Raw genomic sequence first — 20,759 nt, forward strand, 5'->3', positions numbered from 1 at the left:
GGGACCAGCGTTTGGGTCCCAGAGCCTACGTAAAGCCAGGCTCAGAAGCATGCATCTGAGATCCCAGCATTCCCACAGAAGAGAGGAGGTGGGCACAGGAGAATCCCCTGGAAGCTTGTGGGCCGGGAAGCTTGAAATACTTGGCGGGGGGCAGTTTCCATTGCTGTGATAAACACCATGACCATTTCAAACAAGGTGAATGGTGGGGACTGGTATTTGAGGTTGTCCTTCGACCTCCTCATATATGCTGTGACATGTCTGTGCCCACACGTCTGCATGAGTACACATGCACACACGCACACATTCATTCTCTCTCTCTCTTTCTCTCTCATACACACACACACACACACACATTCTCTCTCTCTCTCACACACACACACACACATTCTCTCTCTCTCTCTCACACACACACACATTCTCTCTCTCTCTCTCACAAACACACACACACACACACACACACACACACACACACACACACACACACACTTTTTTAAAGCCAGCTAGCATTATCAATTTCTGTGTCTCATTTTCTTTAGTTTGTATCAGCAACCTGATGAAGGCTGCATTGCATGAGGTACTCTCATACCCACACATATACAAACTCCCCTCCTGGATTCACCCTTCACGTGTGTTGGTTGTCAAGGTGACTGGGTGCCCTGAGAGTTTTCCATGGTCTTAATTTTACACACTGTGTGCCCACGGTTCCGTGGTCTGTGCTTCTCTCCCTTGCTATCCTTTTCCAAATAGATTGACACTGAGTCTCAGGTGGATTTAAGTTTGGATTTTGGGCAAATCTATTTAATGTATGGCAGTTTTTGTAAATGTATGCTTATTACCACAGAATAATTATATGTAATGATTATATGCAATAACCTCATTGTGACATGTTCATATATGTGTGTAATGTATTCTGATCTCACCACTTGTCTTAGCTAGGGTTCCTGTTGCAGTGATAAAATACCATGACCAAGAGCAAGTTAGGGAGGAAAGGGTTTCAACCCACAGTTCCATGTAACAGTCCATCACTGAGGGAAGTCAGGGCAGAAACTAAGCAGGACAGGAGCCTGGAGGCAGGAACTGAAGCAGAGGCCATGGAGGAGTGCTGCTTACTGGCTTGCTCCTCATGGCTGGCTTGTGCCATCCAGGACTACCAGGGTGAGACCACCCACAATGGACTGGACCCTCCCATATCAGTCACAGTCTGATGGGGGCATTTTCTCAATTGAGATTCCATCTTTCAGAATCACTCTAGCCTCTGCCAATTTGACTTTAAAACTAATCAGCACATCCCTCATCACCCTCTCTTGTGCCCCTCCCCTCCCACCGATCCTTCCTCTTCCCTACCAGTCCCCTTCTAGTTTATGTCTTTGTGTGTGTGTGTGTGTGTGTGTGTGTGTGTGTGTGTGTGTGTGTGTGTGTGTAGTCCAGTTTCATTAGGACTGTGTGCAGGAGCATTGGTGAAAGGTTATAGGAACATGGGCACCTTACCACTATATCATTGGAAGCAAAGCATCACCCCCTCTCCAGCATCCATTACTACCTGTAATTCTCAGGGAGGAACAGGGCTTCGTGAGTTCTTCCCCTCCCATGACAGGATGTTGAAAGCCCAATCTTGGGCAGTTTCTCGTGCAGGTAATCGTAGATGCTGCGAGTTCCTAATACACCATACCAGGGGACATGTGCAGTCTACTCGTCCCTTCTTTTGAGATGTTAGTGCCCACTGATGACCACTGCCCAGGTCCACACTTCCTTAGGGGTGGACCCACACTTACTCTTCTACTGTCTTGCTCTTTCTAATTGGTGTGTCTAGAACACTCGTAAAGAAACAGTTTTTCCTTAATGGTTTGGTCACTTCAGAAAAGAGAATAAATGGTGATTCTTCCTTCCAGTTGTTTTTTAAAAGTGAGATGGGGGGCTGGAGAGATGGCTCAGAGGTTAAGAGCACTGACTGCTCTACCACAGGTCCTGAGTTCAAGTCCCAGCAACCACATGGTGGCTCACAACCATCTGTAATGAGATCTGGCACCTACTTCTGCATACATAATAAATAAATAAATTAATTAAAAAAAGTGAGATGGTGGCACATGCCTTTAATCCCAACACTAGAGAGGCAGAGGCAGGAGACTCTCTGATTGGGGCCAGTCCAGTCTACATAGGGAGTTCTAGGCCAGCTAGAACTACATGGTGAGACCCTGTCTCAAAAAAAAAAAAAAAAAAAAAAAAACCAAAGTAGATCCTAGCATTCTTCAAAGTGGTAATGAGTTTAATTTTGTAGGGAAATGTGGATTTAAGCATGCTTGGTATATTCTAAACTGTGGTGATTATGGTCTTACTGGTGCCCAGAGTGTCCCACCTTAGAGAGAAGCAGCCTCTTCCCCTTGGCTCTGAGCCCCTTTGATGCAGCAAACGGCCTCTGCTCTGTGAAGGTGCTCTTGATTCACTTCAGACAATCTCTGCCTGGGACCTGGACTGGACCGTTTCTCTAAGAAGCCTTGATTCCTTTTTATGAGAAACAGAGTAGATTTGATTTATAGTTTCCTGCCTTCTGGACAGGGCCACATCAGGCTGGTGATCTTCCTGGGATGGTGTTTTCTCTGCCCCATTGGTTTCCTAGGTAGAACACCTGCCCTCTGGGTTGAATCCCGGGTCCTGGGGCCTTCCAACCCTCCCACTATGGAAACCAAGAAGCCACAGGGTCGTTCCACACCATATGTTGTCCTTTGGTTTATGCCATGGAAATCTGTCCTGACTCAGGAAACCTGGTGTCACCCAGACGTGTTGCTGAGAAGCTGGTGTGCACTTTGCTTCAGAGCCTGAAATGCCATTTGTATGGTCCCTGAACTTTTGAGAAGGCAGGGTCTCTACTGAGGGTCTGGATAATGAATAGTTCCCAGCATGAGTTAAGCTAGGAAAAGAAAATCTTTCCCAACTGTTTTCACAGATGTAGCATCTACTCCATCTTCACAGCCTTCCCTGGGAGGGCACTAAGGTTCGAACTGTTAACCTTGGCTTCCAGCCATGGAGACCAGGCTTTGAGAAAATGGAGGGCAATGTGGCCAGAGTCCATGGCTACTGAGTAATGAGGCCACACCACAGCCCAGCCTCCCTGGCCAGTGCTCTTTCTGCTTCACACTGCTGCTTCTGGCTGTGCTGGGTCTTGACTAGAGAACTAGAAACCCAGGGGCCATCCTGTAAGATTAGGCTCAGCTCTGTGACGCCACAGGGGCCTGGAGAACTGAGGAGGTGCACCTGAGCACAGGTTTGTAGCTCATGTCAGTCCTACAGTCCTCTAACATGCTTGTATCCAGCTATCACTGGGTAAAATGAAAGACTGGGGGCCTCTCCATGTCTCTTGTGCTAGATTTTGGCCTTCATTATACTGGGGGATGTTTGGTGCTGGTATAAAGCAAAGAGAAAGAGACAAGGTTATGTCCTAGCTCTTGAGCTTCTGAGGGTCCAGGTCCAGGCAGTTGAGTGAATTCCCAAGAATGCTTTTGACTTCAAGATGCTTTATCCCCATGATGGGACAGCTATTCCTTCAGGCCACACATCTGTGCAGATCAACCTGGGCACTGTGCACTCATTCACTGCTTGTTCTTCTTGATGCTATTCCCAGCGTGGATTTTGTGAAGTGGTCCTCCCAGGGGATGCTGAGGATGAGTCCGGATGCCATGAACGCCCTCTTTAAGCCAACCATTGACAGCATCATTGAGCACCTCCGTAAGTATCAGATGGGCCTCAGCCACCTGTGAGACAGAGCTTGGAATAGGGACAGTTACTGAGGCAGACTAGTTGGTAGTAACCTGGATCTGGAAGCTACAAGGTTGGAGCCTTCTGGAGTGGGCAGGGACTGGGCACATCATGAGGGAGGCTGCAGGACGTGGCTCTGTGTATTGTTCCTCTAATTCTGCAGAGCTGAGAAAGCTGAGGACCTGCCCTTACTTAGGCTTCACTTTGGCCTTGAAGGTCAGAGGTCAAGAAACTCTGAAGCCATACTACTCTAGAGTGACAAGCCCTGGGAATTTATCTTGTCTGAGGTATCAGGATAACTTAGGAATCCTTGCCTCACTGGGAAAGAAGGAACTGTTTAGTGAACCAAGGAAGGGTTCCAGCAAGACAGAGTCTGTTCACGCTGTTATCTTGTGTGTTGGTTATCCTCACCCAGAGACACGCAGTAACCTGATGGAGATTTTTTTTTTCAGGATCCAAACATCATATCCTTTATTCATCCCTCACCTACCTTTGCGAATATCAGAGACAATTATTTCTAGCAGCTTGGACCACATGTTTAAAGGAATACTATTGTTATGAAAAGTGAATTCTAATTAAAGTCACCACCACCTCTGACAAATTAGGCTTCTACTTGGCACAGCCCTGGCCTTTGTTCCTAGGCATACAGTGTGTAAACCTTTCTTCATAAGATGAGCTCAGTACAAACTCCGTTGGATGAGCGCGGGCAAAGCCTGTGTCCATCTGAGGGTCATGGTTAGCTGACTCGCGTGGGCTCAGACAGCTGCGTTTCCCCCTTGCTGGCTTGCTCTGGGTAACCTGATCTTCCCTTCTCCTTCCCTTTCAGGGGACCTGTTTCAGAAGCCCGAGGTTTCCACAGTCAAGTTCCTCTTCCTGGTGGGTGGCTTTGCAGAGGCACCCCTTCTGCAGCAGGCAGTGCAGGCTGCCTTTGGTGACAAGTGCAGGGTCATCATCCCCCAGGATGTGGGCCTCACCATCCTCAAGGGCGCTGTCCTCTTTGGCCTGGACCCTGCTGTCATCAAGGTGCGCCGGTCTCCTCTCACCTACGGAGTGGGTGTGCTGAACCGCTACGTGGAGGGGAAGCACCCTCCTGAGAAGCTGCTGGTGAAGGATGGCACACGCTGGTGCACTGATGTCTTTGACAAATTCATCTCTGCTGACCAGTCCGTGGCCCTGGGGGAGCTGGTCAAGCGCAGCTACACTCCAGCCAAGCCCTCCCAGCTGGTCATCGTCATCAACATCTACAGCTCTGAGCATGACAATGTCAGTTTCATCACTGACCCAGGGGTGAAAAAGTGTGGTACGCTCCGCTTGGATCTCACGGGGACCGGCGGCACAGCAGTGCCTGCCCGCAGGGAAATCCAGACCCTCATGCAGTTTGGGGACACTGAGATCAAGGCCACAGCCGTTGATATCGCCACCTCAAAGAGTGTCAAAGTGGGGATTGACTTCCTAAATTACTAATGTAACCATCCCTCCCTGTCACCAGCCCCCTGGGACTCGTCTGCATTTGCTGACCTCAACCTTGACTGTTCTGTCCCCAACCTTGACCCTTGCCATTGCCCACCTGAATTTCAGTAGGAAAGATGAGAATCAGGGAGAGAATTAACTAAGGATTTTTTTTTTTTTTGAGGGTACGTTGGAGTCAGAAAAACTCAGAAATTAATATCAAGGTCTGGAAATAGAAAGTTCAAGAATCCCAAAGCAGCCAGCTTTCACAGGTTCCTTGATGAGGAAATCAGTGCAGCTTGCCATGAAGAGGTCCCTGTAAGGGAGGGGTTAGGACACCCACTGCCATCTCTTTAGATTTAAAGTGAGACCTTTGAGCCAGGAGGGGAATCTTCTTTAGAGGTCTTTTTAAATTATCTTGGATGGCAGTGAATAGGAAATATCAGCTTCCTGCAGTTAATTTCTTCTCTTTATCATGGGACTCAAATCGGTGACTCAGTGGCAACTTACAGTATTTTTTTAAGCTGGTGGGAGAAGACTGCCTACACTATTTTAGGTTCTCACATAATTTAAATCCCAAGAGGGCTCAATGAAGGATAGGGCAGCCTTGGCTAACTCAACCAGGATTGGGGATGGGGGTAAGAATGCTGATACCTCAATTTTCCAGAGCAGGTAAAACTTCCTTTGGTGGAAATGCACACTGAAGAGTTAGTGATTTACCCCAAATTACAGCGGCCCCCTTTTATCTATAGAAGATACATTCTGAGGTTCCCTAGCAGATGCCCAAAGCTGTGGATGGTACCAAACCTTATCTATTCTATGTTTTTTCTATACTTACATACCTGTGATAAATTTACTAAAGTAGTAAGAGATTAGCAACAATAATGATGAAATAGGACAATAATGAAAACACACTTTGATAAAATTTACATGAATGTGGTCTATTGCAGCATATCTCACTATGCTATACTGTTTTTGGACCACAGTTGACTAGGGTTCACTGGAAACCCAGTAAATGAAGACACAGATCAGAAAGTAATTCCCAGAACCATAAACCTTGAGTTCAGAGGCTCTGCATAGTTCTAGGTGATCTTAGTAGGAATTTAGTTTGAGAAAATGAAGTTTTTATTTGCCCTGTTTATATGTGTCACCAAGCCCAGAAATCCCAAACAGCCTTGCAAACCATGCACATTTCCAGTTAACCCTTTCTTCCAGCTGTCCTTCATTACCCAATAAGGAAATGTGAAAGGGGGTTCTGTTCCATGAAATGTCTCAATCAAATCTTCATCTTTTCAAATTCACCTAAAAATAGTATGTAAACCTAGACCTGGTAAATGAAAATGCCTTTTCTAAAGTGGGTCTGTGGCTCACCTGCCTCAGAATCGCCTGGGTGCTTGTCAAGAGCAGGTCCTGAATCTCCTGACTCTGGAGAGATGGGGTCTGCGTTTTTAGTGTAAGATGGGAGAATTTTGAACCTGAGATTTTGTGAGAGCTGAAGTGACCACAGACCACAGCATGTGGCCTCAAACCTTCCTGTCAGATAAGAGGGGTTAGAGATCCACCTGCCGGGGAGGGGGGGGTATGCCTTTTAACCCTCAGAGAAGGAAAAAGGTGTCACAAAATGAACCCTGAGAATGAAGCTGCCCAGGGAGCCATAAGTTCTATGCTCTCGCCTTCCCTCTGTGCAAAGCCAAAGCCAGTCTCGCCAACGTTCAGGAGCCAACTGAGGATAAAGAATCAAGAATCTGACTCACAGTCCGTTTGATCCGTTCAAAGCTGCCTTTCCCACCTGCTGGAATTCATTCTGACTTCAAATCTCTGGAGACATAATGAATGAATGAATGAATGAATGAATGAATACGGAATGAGGGAAGGGACTTCAAATGCAAGTTGGATTTGTGAACCCATCATCATAGCCAACATGTAGATTTTAAGTAGCATTTTGAATTCCAACCTATTGTCTTCTTTTTCACACCACTTGCTGCAGAATTCCCTGCTAGAATGTGAAAATGCTTTCAAACCATAGAACAAGAGAATGGGACCCCAAACTGAATGCCAGGGTCTCAAATCCGGGCATCAGGATGCTTGCTAGGACTCTCCTGCTAACTCTGCCCCAGAAGCTCATGGGTCTCTCTTTAGTGTTTCCAGCCACAGTCCTCAAATAGACTTTCAATTTTGTTACAATGGATATAATTTTATGTATATATATACAACACTAGAATCTTGTACAGAATCTTTATTTCTATTGTGTGCTTGTTTGCAAAGGAAAATACTCTTAATTTTGGTTAATAACACTGCTGCCTGTTAGCTCCACAGCTTCATTTCTTAATTGCTCTCACTGGTCACTATTTGTGCTGATACCATGCAATGGACTATGTATCCAAGACTGAGCAATAGACAGAGGTGCCTTGGGTCAGAGTATTCTGATCACACAGACTACCCAGATCGACAGCCTCATCAGACCCTTCCACACTTGCACACCCTGCCCAAAGCTGAACAGCTTCTGCATGAAGACTCATGTATCAATTCTCCTGTCCAGACTTTGAGAGCTGAACATTTTGGTTCTGTAAGCAATGCCTACCCAAACGCTTTGTGTCTCCAAGGGTGGTTGACCTCTCCTCTCTGGCAAGGCAGAGCGTGGCATACTTTGTGATCAAAGGGACCAAGTGATACATACACCGGGGTCTCTGTCCGGCTGAATTAGTGTGAGCGGTATAGTTCAGCCCTTCTTTTCCTGGCTAATGTAAAGCACTCCTCACCTTATGCTAAGTCTATCCCTTGCCCCTATTTCGCCTAAATGAGCTGATAGAAATCTGCAGTGTTAGCAAACTGAAGATGGAGAAAGAGTGGTAATTTTACTGACTTCTTTCTGGCCCAGAGATGCAGCCCCAGTAGCCAAACTCTTTAAATAAAGCTCTCCAATCTATCCCTACCCCAGCTGAAATAATCTTATTAGCACACTGGATAAGTACACTTGGAACACATTCCCCAACTTAGGAAGTTCTAGAGGGTCTGTGGTCTTGACCAATAGCCCTTTGAGTATATTATCTGGTTACTTAACTACCTTTTCTGTACACAGCAGGCATTCATAAATGCAGATTGACAGACAAGTGGCATACAGTAGGAAAGAGGAGGTGCTTCGGAAGAGGTCCTGGGGAGTGATGGCTGAGTCCAGGTTACAGAGCCTGCCCCCCACCCTTAGAATGTTATTTAAACCAAGTTTAGCTTTTAGAGTCCAGGTCTGGTTAATTGCCAGGGTAGCAAAGAATTGCATGCACCAATATACACAGGAGTCAAAATGCATTATTAATCGAAGATCGAATTTCACACTGTAGTGATGTAATCGTTGTGATTAGGCTGCGTAGTAAGTATGCCGGGGAGTGGCTTAAGGGGATGGCTAGTGTAAAATCTGTCGGCCACTATATCCTAACACCTCTCATCTGCTTGAAATATGGAACAATATCCTAAGATCTCAGCCACTGGAGTCTTGTTCACTACAAGACAGAGCCAAACTTCACAGAATTTTGCAGCAGTCCACAACTAGACAGGATTGTGTCTGCAAACTCTTGTCTTCACAGATTCTAATAAAGTGAAACTCTGAATTTCATGTGGCCGAGAATAGTTTTTCTCATTTGGGGTTTATTGGTGGGACTGACTTCCTCCTGTCTCAAGTCCTTTTTCAGGTGGTTCAAGCCTTACTGGCAGCCCTTCCTTTGCTGGGAACCAAAGCTCCATGGATGCCTGGAGTCCTGTCTCCTCCAAATAGAAGGGTGGTTTAGCTATAGAGAAGGCAGAAGGTTAGGTCAACTGATGACTCACGACATCCAGATGAAAATCATTAAAAGTGTATAAGGCCTGGGTTGTGCCTGCCCTCCGGGCATCCCTGCAGGCAGAGGCTATCTGTCTAAATTCTTGGCTTCCTCCCAGGGTCTACCCCTGGGGCATATTCTGAGTTGGCTCTAGCAGTGTCTGGATGGCTTGAGGTGTGGTTCCAAGAGTCCAGGGGGGTGAAAAGGTGGTTGGCTCCACCTGGCTTGATCTGAAGTTGAGTCTCCAGAATAGCAAGGTCCTGCCCTCTCCAGGGAAGCGCACTAACAAGCTTCAGGAGGGCAACGGAAAGCAGTTCCTTCTCCATAGCAGCAGCAGCCAGGCGGAAGCACCCGTGCGCCATTTGGTTCACACGGTTCCATCATATTGAGATCCAGCCAAACGAAATGATGGCTCAGGCCATCTTCTCTCCCATAAAACCACTGCTAGAAAGGAGTAAGACAACTTACCCAGGCACACCTTCATTTTGGTAAGCGTCTGTGTCCCGGGACCTTGGCAGAAAACCGAAACCCCAGCTCTTCTAATGGAGAAAGATGTCTGCAGGGGTGTACCAGGCTGGGGAAGGTGCCTGTGTTTGGAAGCCAACATAGACACAGATGGCCTTCTTTCCCAAACTGTCTCCCGCCCCTTGCTGGCCCTCACACGGTGGGGATGGAGACCACTGGCAACCTCTGGGGGAAAATGGGAGTGGTGTTCACACCACTGAACAGGAGCTCGCTTCCCCTGGTAGAAATGAGGCACTCAAACTACAGAACAAACGATTATGGGCAAGCAAGCGTTTGGACTTAGTGCAGGGAAGAACTAGCCGCTGAGGGATTAGCGGCCAAGTTTACTGGGTTTACCAATTTCCTGGTTCTGGTTCCGGTGTCGTCCCCCACCCCCACCCCTGGTCCCCATATAAGGGGCGGGGCCAGCCCCAAATATCCCGGATGGATCCAGAATCTGCGCCCGCCCAGCTAGTGTGAACACACAAAGGCCTGGAAGAGCAGGTGGGCAGGCAGGGTTGCCTGGTTCCCGTGGGGGTGCTCGGCCCGCCCAGGTGAGAGCATGGCCTGGTGGAAGTGGGTGGTGAAGGGTCCTATTCTCTCCTGGACCCTGCCCTGCTTTTGTTCAGAAATCCCTCCAAGTGCTTCCCCGCCCTATCTCCTCACAGGCTGGCCTGGTTCTAACCACTGAAGGGTCACAAGCATATCCCGCCCCTAGGACTTTATCAGTCGTTGCTCGTATATACTCCCCTTCACTCTAGAGCGTTGAAACAATCTCCTAGCCACAAAAGCATCACTTTACAGAGAGATGCACTGGCTTGTCAGGATAGGGCATAAATGAGCCACAGAATCCATATACAAACCTTGGTCCGTTGTGGGAGACTATTGATGATCCCTGGTGAGACGAAGGATTTGCTCCAGAGGTGGTATCTATCTAGCTGGTACTAGAATGGACACCCATCACTTCTATTCATCCCCTCCTCGGACTCCATGTTAGTTTTTTTTTTTGTGTGTGTGTGTGTGTGTGTGTGTGTGTGTGTGTGTGTGTGTGGTTTTCAGATCCAAGACCAGAATTGCTCCAAGCCTTTGTTGTGGGGGTCTCATATGCATTGAATAAAATTGAGAAGGGACCTTGTCACAAGATACCAGTAGCATCCTGCCCCCCCTAGTTATGACACCCAAAATGTCTCTAGACATTGTCAGATACCAGTCGCTACCAGATTCTGCCTGAATTAAGAGTGGACTGTGGAGAAATGGGCTTCTTATCATTCCCTCATGCAAGTCGCTTTTACTTGCTCCTTGGCCTGGCTCATCTTTCTATTCACAAATCTATGGCCATATGCATATAGTTTTATTAGGTTGTTGAGTGGGTGGATGGATGGATGGATGGATGGGTGGGAGGTAGTAGGAGGGGTATCTTTGGAAAGTGAGACACTCATAGGTGGAGATCCGCAATAAGCATAAAAAATAATGAGCCCTTGGTACCAGGTCTTTGGTTTATAACTAACTTAACTGTCAGCTAGCTTTGGGTGTGATGGTGGCCCTACCTCTCAGTCTCAGCTCCTGACAAAGTCATTCTTTTATACCCAAGAACTCATGCACATGCACACTAAGTCCTTGAGGCAGAGACTCTTGAGACCATTTCATGCCTCTTTCCCTTCACTGGCAGAGTAAAATGGAGTCTCCTGAGACCTTCATGAGAAAACAGCCCATCACACCAGGATACAGTGGTAAGTGGCCTTCATAACAAGTGGTCCTGGGCTCTGGCTTATCTTGGTCATTGTCTGTGTCTAACAGGAGTGCAAGCGCTCCAGCTTCTAAGACACACATTGAGAGCACCCAGTGCCGCAGGAGGGTGACAGTCAGTCTTGGATAACTGAGAAAAAAACACTTAAGCCAAATCCTTCAGGAGCTGGCTGGGATACCAGAAGCGTTTGACATCTGCTGGGTGGCTTGTGGATAGACAAAGAAGGAAAAGTTGGGGGCTTTGTCCTTTCTCAAGTTTCCCACAAGAGTGGTTCTTACCTTCTCATTCCTTCCCGAGTCTCAAAAAGGAAGACTGACCACCTGCCCTGTTGAGGTTGTATCCCTGAATGTCATACATCTAAGAAACCCTTTTATCTTTGACAGTTGGTCTCCATTTCTCTTTTTTTCTTTTCATTTATTTATTTTACATCCCAACCTCAGTTTTCCCTCCCTCCTCTGCTCCTGTTTCCTTCCCCTCCACCCTTCCCCTCCTCCCCTGCACCCTTCCCCTCCTCCCCTGCACCCTTCCTCTCCTCCCCTCCACCATTCCCCTTCAGTCCACTCCTTTGTTTCTGTTCAGAAAGGGGCAGGCCTCTCATGGGTATCAACAAAGCATGGCACATCAAGTTGTGATAAAACTAAGCACCTCCCCTTGTATTAAGACTGGGCAAGGCAATCCAGTGTGAGGAATAGGTTCCCAGGAGCCAGCCAAAGCATCAGGGACAGCCCCTGCTCCCATTGTTAGGAGTCCCTCAAGTAGACCAAGCTACACAGCTGTCACATATATGTAGAGGGCCTAGGTTGATCCCATGCAGGCGTTGCTCTCCATTTCTAAAGGCTCTTCCCCCTCAGGCTTCTGAGATCTGTGAATAATTGACATGCTCAGTGGTCCCTCACTTTTTACACATAGCTGTTTTCAGAAGGGGCTATGCTTGAAAACATTCCAAGGTTTTCCAGGCTCACCCCGGCCCTACTAACTAGGTAAGAGAATGTGTTTTGGATTCTGACAGTTTAGATTTCACACCTCCCTTTGTCCACTGTCTACAAGACTGTAATAGCCTTCTTTATGTAAAGAATGAATTCTATAAAATGGCAACCAGCCCCATCATCTCTTGATTCTTCAAATGGATGTTTGTAAGTTTGAATGTTTCCAGTCCCACCCCCCCCTTATTAAGGACATTTTGGCTTTAGGGACAGCTTAAATGTGGAATGATCTTACTTCTAGCTCATTAATTCTGTTTTCTGAGACCGTATTCCCTCAGAAGACCATGTTCATAGGTATTAGGAACTTGGATATGTCTATTTGGGGAATACAATGTACCTTATCATTAGATATTCTTTATGGTCATTGTGATAATTAAAGCAGTCAGTATATGCACACTTCACTTGGTAGGAAGTCTTGTATAATTAGGTATGTGTCATGTGTATGCATACACATACATAAATATATAGATAAAAGTAGGCCTTGCTGGTAGAGATGCCACTTTGAAAAGGGCCTTAAGTTTCTGTGGCTTTCTCCATGACATCATAGGACATATTTTGATTGCCCAGGGGTTGGTGAAATAGTCTATAGTTACTTGTTTCTGTGACTGAGTACCTGATAAGGGACAATGTCAGGGAAAAGGGACTTATTTTGGCTACAGTTAGAGCTTGAGAAGGTTGAGAAGGCTTGGCAAGGGGTGGCTTATGGAGGGGACCAAGATTGATATACCAGCCTTTTTCTTTGGGGCCACCAACCAGCTCCCAAATCATGACATGGAGACTTCTTATTAGTTATGAATGCTCGGCCTTATCTTAGCTCTTATTTTTAATCTGTTTCTCTTTATCTTCATTTTGCATCGGGGCTTTTGACCTTTCTTTCTGTGTATCTAACTTTCCTGCTGTCCCTGTGTCTGTCTCTGTGTCTGTCTGGTGGCTGCCTGGCTTCTGGCCCCAGTGTCTTCCCCTCTTTCTCCTCATTTTCTTCTCCCTTCTCTTCTTCTCAAGCCTAGCTCTCTCCTTCTGTTTATTCTCTCTGCCTGCCAGCCCCATCTATTGTGGTGATATTTTGAACAAATAAAATTTACCTGAAGATCAGAGGACAGAATAAGCCACTAGATTAAACCTAGAGGCTAGCCAGTGGTGCACACACCTTTAATCCTAGCACTGTGAGGCAGAGGCAGAGATCTGTCTGGATTTCTGTGAGTTCAAGGCCATACTGGGCTGCACAAGATTAATCCAGTTTAAAAGGGAAACAGAGCCAGGCAGTGGTGACACACCTTTAATTCCAGCACTAGGAAGGTTGAGACAGGAAGTGATATGGTTAGGTGGGAGGGAGGAGACAGGAACTCACTCTCTTTCAGGCTGAGGAGCTGGTGAGGTAAGAGGTGGTGGCTGTGGCTTGCTCTGCTTCTCTGATATTTCAGCTTTCACCCTGATATCTGGCTCCGAGTTTTTATTATAAGACCAATTAAGATTTGTGCAATAGTCTATCCCTGTCCTGCCTAGTTATTGGCCATTCAGCTTTTTATTAGACCAATCAGGTGCCTTAAAGGCAAGGTGAAACAGCAACACATCTTTGCATAATTAAACAAATGCAACAAATAAATGTAACACATCTTTACATCATTAACAAAGGCAACATAAACAAACGTAACACACCTTTACACTGTTGAAGTAATATCCCACAATATAAACAAATGTAACACATCTTTACACTGTTGAAGTAATATTCCACAGCATAAACAAATGTAACACACCTTTACATGGTTAAATGTTCCACAACACCAAGAAGCAGAGAGAGGACAGGAAGTGGTGCTGGATAATAAATCTTAAAGCCCGCCTCCAGCCGCTCACTTCCTCCTCCAGCCAGGCCCCATCTCCTAACGTTTCCACAGTCTCCTGGAACAGTACCGTGGGACACCAAGTTTCAAACACATGAGCCTGTGGGAACACATTTTACATTCAAAGTGTAACAGATGAGGGATCTGTGACTTCAGCCCTGTCAAGGTCAGTCTATTAGATTCTTCTAGAAGGTACTTTCTTGGGGGTACAGGACTTGGAGCTGCTTTGTTCAGCCCCAAAGCCAGGTTTTCTTTCTTAAGCAACAAGGGCGAAAAACAATGAGCTGCAGTCCTGAGAGATACTTACTTTGCAGCTTAAAGCAAGTTCTTAACCAGTTCCCTCATTCGTTCTTTTAGAAAACGGCTTTATTGTGGCAATATTATAAGACTTAGGATTCAGCATCCCGTGTAAATGAATAGTTGTGTTTTACCCTTACTAATTGTAATGATTACATGTTATTTTGTGGGAAATGGTGGAAAAATTGTCCTGGGGTGGGTCTTGCAGATAATGAATTTACCTTTTTATGTTATCCGTCTCTGCTTTTAATGGGCCTGCAATTTCTCTACGGTCTGGCAAGAAAAATCCCAGATTGCATTTGGGAAGTGTCAAGGAAAATAAGCTTTCTCTCAAAAAAAAAAAAAAGATGAATAATTTCAATTACTCCTCAGACTATCATTTAGGCCCATTAAATGCTTTCCCCATTTGCTGTTCAGCCTGACATGGGGGCTTTGCCATCACAGTGTATTACTGTCATATCCTTTGTTGAAGTGGACCTTCCCTCCCCAGCTCCAAGGTCATTTTTCTGCAGCCTTGGGAGGGACCAGCCATGGCACGAACAACAACACCATTTGTATTAATGGCCTTTGGAAAAATACAGCGTTGGCAGAGGAGGGGAGCCAAGTGGGGGGCTGCAGGGGTGGGTACCGAGGCTGGCTCCCAGATGGCAGCCAGCTACCTCACTCAGGCTGTGATTCCCTGTACTCTCTCAGGCTTCATACCATGGCTCAGTTGCCAGGGAACCCCCAGCGAGGACCACATGAATCACTGTGTGAAAGCCTTCCAGGAGAGAACGCAGAGATACAAGGAGCAGATGCAGGAATTGAACTGCTCTGTGGCTAGCGCCCCAGCCCTGAAGCCCATCTGCTCCGAGGACACAGTCCTATGGACGCTGCATGAGTATGCCAAGAAGTACCACCCCTTGACTCTGGGTATGGCCTCCCCCACATCAGCTTCTCTCAACCCTGGTCCTGAGTGAGATCCCAGCAGGTCATTTGTACAGCCAGAGAGAGTACCCAACCAAACACAGCTGATGTCGAAGAGAAGGGACCCATCCCAGGCAGTTGGGGGAGGAGGGCAGCACCCTTGGAGCCCTAGGCAAGTCCCAGTGGACTTTGAGCATCAGCTTATGGATCTGTGGATGCCACTTGGGGAGTTTTCTCTGAGCAAGTCCTGCATTCACCTTGCCAATCATTGTCACCACCAGGACCTAATGGCACTTCTGGTGATGGTTCTGATATGCTTTCTCCCACCTGGAGGCTCTTCTGGATTTAGAACCTGAGAGCTAAGTGTGTCGTGGACCTATACTACCTGTATTTCCTGGCTATGTCTCAGGCTAACAGTGGCATCTGCCTCCTTGGCTGCTGAAAGAATGAAAAGAGATGATCTACCTGAGAGAAGCCCTCCCCAGGATCACTGGCACACAGTTGGGGATCTAGGTGTGGCCTGGGGTCTTTTGGGTTAACTGTTAATGTGCTTGGGAGTGCTTCCCACTGTACTTCTCTGAAGCCCTCAGGACCCCTGCTGTCTCCTCGCAGAATGCAAGAATGTGAAAAAACCATTGGACGAGCCCCCCATCCCTGGCTGGGCAGGCTTCCTGCCCAGAGCCAGGGTCACTGAATTTGGCTGTGCCACAAGGTATACCATCATGGCCAAAAAGTGCTACGAGGACTTCCTGGATCTGATGGAGCAGGCCAAGAGGACACATCTGAAGCCATATGATCAGTAAGTGCAGCTTGCATTACTCCTAAGCTGCAGGATGCAGGGAGCAGAGCAGAGGGGAAGGGATGGCAGGGTACACACCCCACCGCAGCGCTCCTGCTGTTACCTTGTCTTAGTTCTGGGTCTGGCCTGCTGGTAGAATGTGCCTTATTTGTCACAGCAGGGCCTTCCTGCAGGCAGCTGTGCCCTGGGAACAGGGAAGGACTGCGAGCAACCGAGCAACCCGATGGAACTGGAACTGTCTGTCCCAGCGTTGGCTGAGATGCTAAGGGAAGCTAGGCAGGGTAGCGCACACCTTTAATCCCAGCAGTCCTGAGGCAGAGGCCAGCAGATCTCTGTGAGTTCAGGGCCTGCTCTACATACTGAGTTCCAGGACAGCCAGGGCTACGTAGAGAGACCCAGTTTCAAATAATCAAACAACAGAAAAATGAGGATGATCGGTTACAACATCTAGCGCCCTGGAGTTGATTCAGTGGATCTGGCTAGTTAGGCAGCTGTCCCCTTCCTCACTGCTCTACGTGCATCCCTCTGGAAGTTGTTTGCTTTGTTGAAGAGGACAGCCTTCCCCCAATAGAGGAGGACTGATCTGCTGTGCTCCAGGCTAGAACCTCTAAACGTGCTCTCAAGATGCTGAGGGAGGGAGCTGCCAGGGATACTGGAGCACTGTACAAGGCAGCTCTTGTATCTCAGTTACCATCCATGAAACAGGGATCGTAGTTCTGAACGTTAGGGTGGATTGTAAGGATTATGACAAACACACTGTGCTTGCGCAGGCCTTGAGTGCTATACCTCTTACATAAGGAGTAACTTCATGCTTTCTGCTTACTTTAGAATATATGGTGTGAGCTCTGCACAGCCTCCTGACCCTTCTCCAAAAGTCTCACAGCTCCAAGGTGTCCCACCTGAATCCTCTGTGCCAGGTAAGCAAGGGAGGCACTGTTTCCTTCTGACCTGCCTGCTCAGCTGGGTCACCTGTGTGCAGCTCATGTGAAGGCTTTCTCTTCCAGGTCTAACACCCACAAGTGAGGGCTTCCAAGCTCCTGGAACCTGTGGCTGTGCTCAGTGGTCCAGTCTGTCGTGCAGCAGGAACGCGTATGGGGAGCCACCATCCTCAGCAAAGAACTTTGCAGAGGGCTAGAATCCTTCATCCTCCCGAAGAGATGTTCAAAAGCTGCTGCACCTGCATCAAACCCAGCCCCTCCTACTCTTTGGGCAATGAGGAAATTTAATAAGAATTCTTTAACTGCTACCTGTGCCCTGGGTGACTGGCAATGCCACCCATGACGATCTTTGAATAGAGAGGTTACCTCTCAGCCTGCTAAGTTGTTTTTTTTTGGTCTGGGGAGAAGGGTAATGGGAGTTTTCACCATGTCGACCTGGTGAAGGGGCCCTTCCAGGGTTGTCTCCTCTTGACACCAAGGTAACCTTGTATAGCTGGGCCAGGTTCTTCTTCAAAAGCCTAACCCTGTCAGCCAACATGGGGCCTGGTGTAGACTGCCTCCAACCCTGGTACAGATATCCTACTCCAACCCTGGTTTTCTAGAATCCAAGTCCCCAGGGAGACTCCAGCTGGCAGACCCCAGCTCTGTGAGATTACCAGGGCTGTTTGAACACAGTACCCAGCTGGGTGGCTTCACCACACAGAAGGTCCAAATCTGTAGGTTTCAATTGCTGGGACCAAATACCTAAGAAGCAACTCAGGAGTGGAAGGGTTCATTGTGGCCACAATTCAGGGGTTCAGAGTCGGTCGGTGGGGAGGCATGGCAGGAACGTGAGGTGGACATACACATTGCATTTGCAGTCAGACGGGAGCCAAGCTACATCAAACCTCGAGGCCCTCTAAGTGACACACTTCCTCCAGCAAGGCTCCACCTCTTAAATGTCCTGCAGCATTCCAAAACAGCACCACCTCGAAGGACAGTGTTCAAACACCGGAGCCTGTGGGCAATGTTTCACATTCAAACCATGCCATAGATCTTTAGTCTCTGTCTTCTGGTCCCATGGCATTCTTCCTATGTGTCTGTAGACTCACTTCTGTGGTGGTATTGTGTTCCCCAAAATATTGTGCACCCTAATAAATTTATCTGGGGTCAGAGAACAGACAGCCACTAGATACAGAGGCTAGAAAATGGTGGCACTCACACCTTTAATCCTAGCATTCCAGAGACAGAAATCCCTCTGGATCTCTGTGAGTTTAAGGCCACATTGGAAACAGCCAGGCATGGTGACACACGCCTTTAATCCCAGAAAGCGAGCCTTTAATCCCAGGGAGTGGTGGTAGAAGGCAGAAAGGTATATAAGGTGTGAGGACCAGAAACTAGAAGCTTTTAGCTGGTTAAGCTTCAGGCTTTCAAGCAGCAGTTCAGCTGAGAGCCATTGGGATGAGGACACAGAAGCTTCCAGTCTGAGGAAACAAGACCCGCTGAGAAGTTGGCCAGGTGAGGTTAGCTGTGACTTGTTCTGGTTCTCTGATTTTCCGACGTTCACCCCAATACCTGCCTGGGTTTGATTTTATTAATAAGACTCTCTAAGATTCCCTCTACACACTTCCTCTTGGGAACACTGGCCACACTGGCATAGGAGTTCACTGTGCTCCATCCTGATGTAATCCTAACTAGTCAAGCCCGCAGGACCGTGTTTCCAAGTCATATTCTGAGGTCCTTGTTTTTAAGGGACACAGTTCAGTCATTAAGATTGGCTTTCTGTCTTTCCTGTGGCAGGCCAGGTGTCTGATTTCCTGTGGTAGCTGTCAGTACACAGAAGAAATCAGAGGGAGCTCTGAGGGAACAGAGTCTGTCCATGGGCATCAAAACACCTGGAAACTCACAGAGCCCACTGTTGCTCGAATTCTAATTAGTCTTAATAATAAAAACCTGGAGCTGGATACAGGGTAACTGCTGAAAGATCAGAGAAGCAGAGCAGCCAGCTACTAGAAGCGCTGGGATCAAAGTGTGAGCCCAATGCCTGGCTCTGTTTCTCTTTTAGACTGGACCAATCTTATGTAGCCCAGGTTGGCCTTGAACTCAGAGATCCATTGGCCTCTGCCTCCTGAGTGCTGGGATTAAAAGTGTGTGCCACCACTGCCTGGCCTCTATGGCTGGGTAGTGGCTTAGCTCCACACTCTGGTCTCCAGGCAAGCTTCATTTGTTGGATCACAAACAAAATATCACCACAGCCCACAGAAGCAGGGTTTTTGTTTGTTTGTTTGTTTGTTTGTTTGTCTGTTTTTCTGGGAACTCCTCACACAGCAAGGTCATCCTTGCTGCATAGTGCATAGTTGAGTTCTCTGGGGGAAAAAAAGAGCATGCTGGGGTTAGGGGAGTGAGTCTGAGTTGTTTTAAAGATATTTTAGGGCCAGAGAGATGGTTCAGTAAGTAAAGGCTCCTGCCATCAAGCCTTGATGACTTAAGTTCAATCCCTGGGACCCATATAATGGAAAGAGAGAACCAACTGTGGTGATATTTTATCTGTGTACCCCAATAAAGCTTATCTGAGGAGCAGAGGAAAAAGCCAGCCACTATAGTAAACATAGAGGTCAGGCAGCGGTGGCACATGCCTTTAATCCTAGCATTCGGGAGGCAGAGATCCATCCAGATCTCTTTGAGTTCAAGGCCACACTGGGAACAGAGCCCTGCATGGTGGCACACACCTTTAATCCCAGTACTAGTTAACCATAGAGGTTTGGAGGTCTGTACAGATAGACAGGAAGTGATATAGCTGGGTGGAGAGAGGAAGTGAGATGGAGGACACAGAAAGGATATAGGCATGAGTATATAGGAAGTAGCTCTCTTTTTGGCTGAGGATTTCTAGTGGTAAGGATGTGGCTGGCTTCTTTATGCTTCCCTGATCTCTCAGTTTTTACCCCAATATCTGGCTCTGTTTTTTTTTTATTTTTATTAATAAGACCATTTAGCAATTCATCTTACAAACAACCCCCCCATAAGTTGTTACCTCTAACTCCCACAAGTGTGCCGTGGCACGTGTGCCTAAATACATAAAAAAAAATTAAAAATATATTGGAGTTGTTGTTTAAAGGAAAAAGCCACGTCTCAGTGGAAGGTAACTGGCATTCTCTTCAGAAGGCTGAAGCAATGCTCCAAGATCAGTCAGGATTCTTCCAGGCTCTTTATCCCTGAAGGAGGGAGTGACCACACAACTCCACAAAGGAACCAGGAGGCAGGTCCCCCCGGCTGCCTGGAGGTGTGTGGCCCAGGCCTCTGCTTCTCCATCAGCCTCCCGAGATGGGCTGAGCGAGAAGAGCAGGCACGGGAGGTGTGTCTGCTTGACCCTTCTCGTGACCCACAGTGTGCAGGTAACTGTGTTGGGCTACTGGGGTCTTTGCGGTGAAATCAGACAAACTGGCATATTTCTCGCCTTGCCCTCCTCCCAGGAGTTTAAGCCTGTGTCAATATTTAATTTCCTGGCTATTTCATTTTACAATAACTTTTTAAAAAAATGGCTGAAACTTAAAACCCCCAACAAAACCCCTAAAACAACCCAGTGAAGAGGTGATGAGATGAGGAAGTTCAACTCCTCAACGGTCTGTTCTTTTCCAGGTCATGATCACCAAGTTCAGGGCACAGGGCTGCGATTCCCTTTGTCTCCGCAGTGCTGCTCTGCAATCCTTCTCCTGAGTCTTCATCTTTTCTGTTTCTCCCTAGCCTATAATTTCCAAGAGCT

At 47.4% G+C, this 20,759-nt stretch overlaps 2 protein-coding genes across 5 annotated transcripts in view; both read left to right on the plus strand.

The window, feature by feature from the left end:
• Positions 1 to 5,371, plus strand: part of Hspa12a (heat shock protein family A (Hsp70) member 12A) — a 148,024-nt gene extending 142,653 nt beyond the window's left edge. The window contains exons 12-13 of the mRNA XM_059255859.1: positions 3,617 to 3,720; positions 4,577 to 5,371. Coding sequence (XP_059111842.1) covers positions 3,617 to 3,720; positions 4,577 to 5,214 — 742 coding nt within the window. The 3' untranslated portion in view covers positions 5,215 to 5,371. The remainder of the gene's footprint in view (positions 1 to 3,616; positions 3,721 to 4,576) is intronic.
• A 4,573-nt stretch (positions 5,372 to 9,944) lies between these two features.
• Spmip5 (sperm microtubule inner protein 5) lies at positions 9,945 to 17,392 on the plus strand. Of its 4 annotated transcripts, none has more exons than XM_059255887.1 (6): positions 9,945 to 10,066; positions 11,182 to 11,242; positions 15,071 to 15,289; positions 15,896 to 16,082; positions 16,911 to 16,999; positions 17,087 to 17,392. In XM_059255887.1, exons 2-6 carry the CDS (start codon positions 11,188 to 11,190, stop codon positions 17,215 to 17,217), a joined length of 681 nt encoding a protein of 226 aa, XP_059111870.1. In that variant the 5' UTR covers positions 9,945 to 10,066; positions 11,182 to 11,187; the 3' UTR covers positions 17,218 to 17,392. The 4 variants fall into 4 exon arrangements, with proteins under 4 accessions (XP_059111870.1, XP_059111881.1, XP_059111888.1 ...); XM_059255898.1 differs by having other exon boundaries at positions 9,993 to 10,016; XM_059255905.1 differs by lacking the exon at positions 9,945 to 10,066 and adding an exon at positions 10,082 to 10,410.
• Positions 17,393 to 20,759: the final 3,367 nt, after the last annotated feature.

This window comes from Peromyscus eremicus, chromosome 1 (assembly GCF_949786415.1).
Source record: "Peromyscus eremicus chromosome 1, PerEre_H2_v1, whole genome shotgun sequence".
In the NCBI taxonomy this organism is placed as follows: Eukaryota; Metazoa; Chordata; class Mammalia; order Rodentia; family Cricetidae; genus Peromyscus; species Peromyscus eremicus.